Raw genomic sequence first — 8,523 nt, forward strand, 5'->3', positions numbered from 1 at the left:
CGAGGGCATCGACCCGGCCAGGCCCGGCCGCGTGGTCTCACCGGCGTTCAACCTCACGCTGCGCATGAACAAGACGTGCGCCGACCGCGCCGAGGTGGTCCTGACCTACTCCGGCGTCGCGCTCGGCTGGGCGCGCGTGGAGCCGCGCGGCTGCGTCTCCCGGGAGCCCTGGGGGAGGGGCGTGGAGGTGGTGGCCAGGGCCGACGGCGTGGGGCTCTCGGGGAGCGCATGGCGTCGGAGTGGCGCCGCTCGGGGCGGGTGGAGCTCGACGTCGACGTGGCGGTCTACAGGGAGACCGGTGAAGGCCGGCGGTGGGGCTACCTCGGCGGCAACACCCTCGACAAGGTGATGCGCTGCAAGGTGGCGGCCGACGGACGTCCGTCGGAGTTGCCACCTTGCCCATGGTATTCTCTACTGCCTCACAGTTATGACAGATTCCGCGGTAAATCGTAGACCATCTTTGGGTTCAAGGATTTTCCGATGAATTTTCAAGGAATCAAGTTCTGTATGAAATTTCGTAGGAAATTTATGTGCAATGATTCAACTCGAAGCTGAATGTACTGCTGTAATTCATTATCCAACAGGACTTGCATGTTTTAATTAATCTTACTACTTTGTCCTCATCGCTAGATTAAAAACAAATACAAGACGTGATCACGTGAACCAAAGATAATTTGATGAATCAACAAATCTACCCGATGACCTAGGTTAGCATAACACCATCTGCAGGGAATAATATCCATGTGGACCAAGGATCCCTAACAAGGGGATTGATTGATCATGCTACTGCTACAAAAGAGCAGCTTCGTGGTGAAATACACCTATGCCCAAGCTAGCATCATTGACAGTAGCAAACTCAACACGGCCCATACCCTAATTTCCTTCTTATCTCCGCGGCTTCTGGCGCCCGAGAACCTGAAACGGCAAACAAGACGAAAGATATCAAATTACAGAAAGTAGTTCAAACTAGGCCTGTAGCATTGTTTCACTAGTGTGAGTGATGAAGTTATTTACCCTGGCTGTGATGAATTTACTGCCAACCCGAAGCCGAAAGGGAAGAGCGGGTCATAGTGTGGGTCTCCAAAATTCATGGGCAGCTGGTCTACAGACTTGAACCAAGTGCGCGAAAGCTTTCCGGTGAAGCCGTAGTCCCCAAATAGCACATCAGCGACACCCTGCCCTTCTGTGCCAGGAAGCCAGGCGGCAACAAGCGCTTCCATCAGAGGAAGATATGGTTCAATGACGACAGGCCGTCCAGAGACGACAACCACTGCGCATTTAACTGCCGAACAGACGGTTCGGATTGTGTCTGGACCAGGGTCTAGGATAGTCAGATCAGTGTTATCGCCTACTGTTTCCGCATATGGTGGCTCGCCAACAACAACAATAGCAAATGAAAACTCGTTGTTCTTCATGAAGCTGTCATCAGGGTTCTCAGAGTAGACTACAGGTGTTGCATCACCAACGGTGGACTTTATGGCATCAAGGATTGTTGTTCCTGAAAAGAATAAAATCATGACCGTCAAAGTTATATAAACGTCAGTTTAAATATTCCGAAGGGATACTTCAAAATTGACAATTCGAATTCACTAAGCAACCATCTGTTCCAACCAGGGTATAAGTTTGGCAGGCAGTAATCTAAAATATTGAAATTCTGTCTTTAATGAACTCAAGGACCAGAGCAACCAAAGGCATATTAAAAGCACGTACCAGCTGTAATATCTCCACTTCCCCCCATCCATTGAATTGACCATCCACCACACTGGTAGCCTAAATTGCTAGCGTGACTTCCAGCTACGAGGATCTTACTAGCTTTCTTTGGGAGAGGCAGGAATTGTTGATTAGGAGTGTTGCCATTTTTCAATAGAACAAGTGATTTCCTGACAGCTTCTCTAGCCAATTCCCTGTGCTCCTGTTAAATTTAATTACTCAGTTACTTAGTTCTAGGTATATTTCCACACTTTTTTTATAGAAGTATTAAAAAACATGTTGTAGATCATGAACCTTCTTTCCAAGCTGATCTGCAAAGCTAAGATCAGCTAAAGGGTTCTCGAAGAGGCCCATTGTAAATTTCACTCGAAGGATGCGACTCACAGCATCATCAATTCTGCTCATACTGATGATACGCTTGTTAACAAGAGATGTTGCATCCTCAATGAACTCGGTGTAATTGAAAGGGACCATAACCTGGAATGGAATGAAAGAAGTTACTGCAGGGCCAACGTTTGTCTAGATTATTTCGATTAAAAATCAGAGTCGTTGCTACTCAGTAGGTACTAAACACTTCATGTTGCAGTACCACATTACAGATAGTACCTCTGAGCAGCTGATATTACGCGGCTAAGGTTGGCAATCAACGTTGAGTACAAAGAATGAGGCTTCATTTAGGTGATCTTGGGTTGTGATCTTAGATGCAAGAAATGGAGTCCAAACTAATTATGCGGACAAATTCAGATCAAAAGTAGAGGGGTATGTTATGGGCACTTCTCCATCTGGAACCAGATACTTTTTGAACAACAAACAAGTAAACATATTTTTTGTAGCTAGCAAAATAATAATAATAAGCAAGTGTGTTCTCAAAAAAACATACCATATCAATACCAGCATTTATTCCAGCTTGCACAGAGTAAGTATAGTTTGCACCAGCTGGTGAGGTTATCCTGTCTATTCCTAGCCAGTCAGATATCACAAAACCCTGCAATCCGTCACCATTCTGAAGTCAGTTTACGACAACAGCAGAGGAATGTTAAATAAATTGCAGATTAGCACTAACTCTGAAGCGCAGTTTGGATTTCAAGTAGCCAGTGACTAGATCATGATTGGCATGCATTTTTTCACCATTAACGCTTGAATATGAAACCATAACAGTAGCGACACCCTTGATAATGGAGTCATAATATGGTGGCATGTGAATGCCTAGCAGTCCGTGCACGTCAATGATCGTGTTGTTCTCATTGATTCCATTATGCGTTCCACCATCACCAACGAAATGTTTAGCACAAGCAGCAACTTTATTCCTGTAAAAATCCATAAGCTGATACATAAGATAGAAAGCATTCAAGCTGCAAGACATTGATAATGATTATATCCCTAAACTGTTCTCGAACCATGTAGTAGATATTTCACTAGGCAGGAAATGCTGCTTGCCATAAAAAGTTGAATTACTAACAGAATGTCCATCTAGGCAGATTACCTGTCAGTTCAAAGTACAGTTTCATGCATCAAATGCAGATGCCTACAGATTGGCTCACATCTTAACTACCATATACATTAACACTGAGAAAGAATATCTTACTTGGCAACATAAGGAACTCCTTTGGTATGATTCACTGGGATCTCTCCTTGCAGACCAAGGATAATATCTGTCATCTGCTGAACAATCTTATGGTCTTCACTGTAGCTCTCATAGCATCGACCCCATCTTGGATCTCTGCAAACCTATATATACAAGAAGCATTTCCAATCAACATAACTTTTAGTGTACCAAGAGTACACTCATAACTGTTCCACTGCAGATGTAACACCTAATAAAGCAAGAAACACCGTATTGTGCTTACTGCAATGCATGGAGCAAAGGTATATGGGATGCCTGTTGCGCGTACTTCAAGAGCAGTTGCTTCGCCAATCCTCTTTACTAGGTCAGGATCCCTAATAAACAAAATATATAAAGAGATAAAATAGTTATACAATTCCGTTCCAAGATATAGCTACCCATTTTTTTTACCATCTTTGGGTGTTTTGCTGGACAGAATTTATGTTGCTACTTGCCACATGGAGATGAAATGCTCATTGAACATTTTAGCGAATTTAATTGCAAGGCAAGCAGCCAAGCACTGTCATTTTATTTTTAACAAAATGGCCATTTAGGAAGCCTGTTGTTTCACACACAGCCATGCGTTTACATTAAATAAAATGTATATTGTTAGAGAGTTGCCTTGTAGCTCCAAGCCCAACGTTGTGAGGGAATATGGTGGCGTTGTAGACGTTGTTATTACCATGAACAGCATCAATCCCATAAATCATAGGAATTCCCAGACGTGTTGCCAAGGCACCTTTCTGGAATTCATTTACCATGTTGACCCACATTGCAGGTGTGGCCTGAGGAGCAGGGACACTCCCACCACCACTTAAGATGCTACCTAGAGAACATAATAAAATTTCGGGATTAGAAATTGAATTGCCTCATTTAAGGGTGATGAAAAGGTTGCATAATCACAGCTTGGACATGGCAATGCCACAGTGATGACTCTAGCTATGTGGTGTTAAAGCTTTCTGCTGTTAACCTCCAAACAACTACTCCGGATGCAGGGTAGCAAACATGTGTGAGCTACCGAACAACATCCTCGCACTAAGCCTTTACTGCAGGAAGCTAGGAGCTGTCACAGAACGTACCTATGAAGTAATTTTTCATGACGTCTGCAGATGCAACCGAACGCTCAATCTGCGTCATCTGGCCAATTTTTTCAGCAAGAGTCATTCTACCAATAAGGTCCTTGATTCTGGTGTTGACAGGCTGCTTTGGATCCTTGTACTTCATGTAATCTGCATCTCCCGTCCAAGCAAAACAGAGCAGTAGAAGAAGGCATCCCCAAGAAACGTTGGGGCATACCATCTCTGAAAATCTCAGTGTCTCCTCAGCGTGGTCAACCTGACGGCCCTGAAGAAAATACCTGAGTATGAGTACAGTATATGTAATAGTAGTAGTTCATACAGGGCATTTAAAATGTACAGAGGGGTTTGGACATTGTGTGGTAAGAATTAGTAAATTGTTCATTCTCAGCAAGGAAAGAAGAGCTAAATTGATGACATCTTAAAAAACTTGATGATGATTCACTCCATTGTCAGTCATGTGCTAAAAAAAAGAACAACTAAACTACTAGACTAGGTCAATGGTCCATTGACTCGGTGGAAAAAAAACATCAGTGTTGAACACATTCATTCCCTTGGGTCTTTTAATACAAGAGAATGGCCCCGTAGAATAGCCGCCACGGATGAATCCGAATTCGCTCCAAGCACAACAACTAATCTACAACTAGAGCAGTAGCAGCAGCAGCTGGGGGCGGTGGTTAAGAAGAAACCAGGTGAAATAGCAGGGTAACCAAGGTTGGGGGTTTCACCTCAGCGCGGATAAGCGGAGGAGGACGGGCCGGGGATTGATTCGCTTGGCGCATGCGTGCTTCCCGTTGCAAGCCGAGCTCACTCGCCTTCTATCTACCGACGAGGCCGAGCGAGCCGGGGGGTGAGGGAGAGATGAGAGCGGCGGCGACTGCTCGCCGCTGCGAATGGGGCGAGCGGCGTGGGCTTGGGATTGGATGCCGGAGTACACACGGCGGTCGCTAGGCTGGCAGCCGGGCACTAATGACCAGACCAGGGATGGTAGTAATGGTTAGTGCACTGATGGGTAAATGACAGGGTGGGCTCGCTGGTCGCCCCGAGGACCGTCCCGCTCCCCCATGTACGGGGTCGTCGCTTTGGCAGTTTCACTGCTGCCCTTCCTTCTTTTCCTTTTTCTTTCTCTTTTACTCTTTTTTCTTCTTTTTACAGTGAGACTCTCATCATCGTTTGCTATGCTCCTTGGCCCGCTTTTCCTCCCTTTTTTTCCTGAAGTAAAGCTCCTCTTGCCACGAAATTACAGTCCCCTCACTGAGCCGCCGCACGTACTATTTGCATCGACAAAAGCTGCGAGATCTGTGTTTTCATGTTAAACTAGATGAATGGTATGGATTTGAATGTATTTTTTTCTAACTTTTGTAAGGATGCTACTGTAAGGGTTTGTGCTACTTAGGGTGGGTTTTTGTTAGACGGCACTAGACAGGTTGCTTTCATTGCTACCTGTTAGAAGAGAGAGGATTGGTGGAATAGTTTATTGTATTGCTTGAGTCTCGTGGGTATATATAGGAGTACAAAGACCAACTTAGAGTACAAGACAAGGCAGGACCAAATCCTAGTCTATCATATACTTCCTAATAATCCTTATACTCAACATCCCCCCGCAGTCGCAAAGGTAGTGACGCAGACGGTGAGACTGGAGAAGAATCCAAAGGCAAGCCGACGGACACACCCCCACAGTCGTAACGGTCGATGCATCGCGCAGTCGTGGCTGGAGTGAAACCCGACGAGGTTGCTCAAGCAGGCGGTGGCCCTTTGTGCTGTTTGCTGATGTAGCCGAGAGCGTGGGTGGTGGAGCCGTGATCGAGGTAGCCGTGCGAAGAATGTCGTGGTCGATGTCGAAGTAGCCGGTGTCGTGGAAGTCGTCGTGGAACCGCGGGCGCAAGGGGCGCCAAGTTAGTATGGACGCAGTGGTGTCGAAGTAGTGGTGCGCCGGGAAGAAGATGTTGTTGACGACACGTCGTGGCGGATTTGCCAAGCCCGAGGACACATCGTGGACGAAGGCACGCACCGGTGTTGCCAGCACCGCGCATGCGTAGATGGACGAAGACGAAGTCGACGAAGCGCTGACCAGGCTTGCCAGGCCCGGGGACACGCCGTGGATGAAGGCACGCATCGGTGTTGCCAGCACCGGGCATGCGTAGACGAGGGACCTGCACGAGTTGTGCTCCATGTCGAAGAAGTCGGAGGGGCCAGCAGAGAAGAACTCGACAACAATTGCGGCGTCCATCGGCGCGGGGCCGATGTCACCAACGGTGGTCCGGGTAGACGAAGTGGTCAGGATAGATGACGGCGACACTGGCGACGGGCTAGTGCTAGACGAAGACGAACGGGGTGGACGGGCGGTGGCGGCAGCTACGGAGGTAGCGGCTGCGGCGGCGGCCTGACGGCAGCGGTGGCGGCTAGGTTAGAAGTATGGTGGCGGTGCTCGAAGTAGGCGAAGAACCCGACAGCATGACGAAGACCAGTGCGAACGGTAGTGTTCCCGCACCAAAGAAAGACGACGCGGCGTATACCACGGGAAGTCGACGCGCGGGGACGGCGAAGTGGACCGCGGGCCGTGGCGCTAGGGCCCGAAGGGGCGATGTAGTGGCGGCAGGCGGGTCGGGGCGACGACGGGAAGACCTCGGGGCGGCGGCGGGGACCGCGGGCCGCGACACTGCGTCCCGAAGGGGCGACACAACGGTGATTTACGAGTCGGTGCAGCCACGGGGACGGCCTCAGGGCGGCGGCTGGGACCGCGTATCCCAGCAGTACAGCCTGTAGGGGCGACGCAGCGGCGACGCACGAGTCGATGCAGCCGCGAGGAGAACCACGGGGCGGCGGCGCTGCGGCACGATGGGGCGATGCAGCGGCGGCCCGTTGCTCGATCAGTGGAAAGGCGCGCTGAACTCGAGGACAATCTTTGCAGGACCTGCGGAGGCGCGTGCAACCAACGGCCCAGGTTGGTCACGCGGCGTAGATGGGGCGGATCGCGGTGGCGAACGGGTGATTAAGCCGATCGCGCGCTAGGTCGGGGACACCTCTCGGTGGAGGAGTGGTGGCGGCGGAGTCCGGGATGAGGTCGGCGACGACGGATGGCATGGAACATCGTGCGGACAAGCGTGTCAGCACTGGCACCCGGACTGCCAAAGCAGTGCCGGCGCCCAGGCAGCGAGGCCCGAGCGACCAACGAAGCAGCAACACCCGAGTTGAGGCATCCGAGGAGCCTGACGCAGTCGGCCCGACGCAGCCGGGGACGAGGCCGGCGAGGTGGGTGACGTGGATCGATGGGCGGGCCGCCGCGCGAGCGACGGTTATGATTGGCCGTCGCATGGCGGCCTCGCGCGACGGCTATGATTGGCCATCGCATGGCGTGAGGCCGCCGGGTCGGGGAGATGCAGGTTTCCCGGTGATACGTCTCCAATATATCTACTTTTTCTCACGCTTTTCCTCTTGTTTTGGACTCTAATTTGCATGATTTGAATGAAACTAACCCCGGACTGACGATGTTTTCAGCAGAATTGCCATGGTGTTGTTTTTTTGCAGAAATAAAAGTTCTCGGAATGGAATGAAACTTTTTGAGGATTTTTTATACCAATAATAAGAATTTTTGGAGCCAAGACCCACCGGAGAGGGGTCCCTGGGTGGGCACAACCCACCAGGGCACGCCCCCCTCTCCTGGCGCGCCCAGGTGGGTTGTACCCACCTGGTGGCCCCATTGATGACCCCCCGATACTATAAAATCACATTATTTCAAAAAAAATCAGGGAGAAAGAATTATCACGATCCACGAGATGGAGCCGCCGCCAAGCCATGTTCTTCCTCGGGAGGGCGGATCTAGAGTCCGTTTGGGGCTCCGAAGAGGGGGATCTTCGTTCTTCGTTATAATCAACCCTTCTCCATCGCCAATTCCATGATGCTCCTCACCGAGAGTGAGTAATTCCTTCGTAGGCTCGCTGGTTGGTGAGGAGTTGGATGAGATTCATCATGTAATCGAGTTAGTTTTGTTAGGGTCTGATCCCTAGTATCCACTATGTTCATAGATTGATGTTGCTATGACTTTGCCATGCTTAATGCTTGTCACTTTGGGCCCGGGTGCCATGATTTCAGATCTGAATCATTTATGAATTCATCATTATATCCATGTTTTAG

The 8,523-nt window shown here is 49.4% G+C and overlaps 1 protein-coding gene across 2 annotated transcripts; it reads right to left on the minus strand.

The window, feature by feature from the left end:
* Positions 1 to 545: 545 nt before the first annotated feature.
* LOC123062199 (beta-glucosidase BoGH3B) lies at positions 546 to 5,421 on the minus strand. 2 transcript variants are annotated; one of them, XM_044485593.1, is made up of 11 exons: positions 5,118 to 5,421; positions 4,393 to 4,657; positions 3,935 to 4,139; positions 3,558 to 3,648; positions 3,296 to 3,438; positions 2,774 to 3,017; positions 2,591 to 2,695; positions 2,005 to 2,187; positions 1,711 to 1,912; positions 1,015 to 1,498; positions 546 to 915 (listed from the first exon to the last, which is right to left on the minus strand). In XM_044485593.1, the coding sequence occupies exons 1-11, from the start codon at positions 5,169 to 5,171 to the stop codon at positions 822 to 824; spliced, it is 2,070 nt and encodes a 689-aa protein (XP_044341528.1). In that variant the 5' UTR covers positions 5,172 to 5,421; the 3' UTR covers positions 546 to 821. The 2 variants fall into 2 exon arrangements, with proteins under 2 accessions (XP_044341528.1, XP_044341529.1); XM_044485594.1 differs by lacking the exons at positions 4,393 to 4,657; positions 5,118 to 5,421 and having other exon boundaries at positions 3,996 to 4,139.
* Between the last annotated feature and the right edge of the window lie 3,102 nt (positions 5,422 to 8,523).

This window comes from Triticum aestivum, chromosome 3A (assembly GCF_018294505.1).
Source record: "Triticum aestivum cultivar Chinese Spring chromosome 3A, IWGSC CS RefSeq v2.1, whole genome shotgun sequence".
NCBI lineage: Eukaryota > Viridiplantae > Streptophyta > Magnoliopsida > Poales > Poaceae > Triticum > Triticum aestivum.

Bases quoted from the DNA above. Each gene is read 5' to 3' on its own strand.
- LOC123062199 (XM_044485593.1), bottom strand. From the start codon at position 5,171: ATGCGCCAAGCGAATCAATCCCCGGCCCGTCCTCCTCCGCTTATCCGC. The intron at 3,018-3,295 runs GTAAGATATTCT...GGATTTTTACAG, and splicing joins GGAGTTCCTTATGTTGCCAA to GAATAAAGTTGCTGCTTGTG. The intron at 1,913-2,004 runs GTTCATGATCTA...TAAATTTAACAG, and splicing joins CAGATCAGCTTGGAAAGAAG to GAGCACAGGGAATTGGCTAG.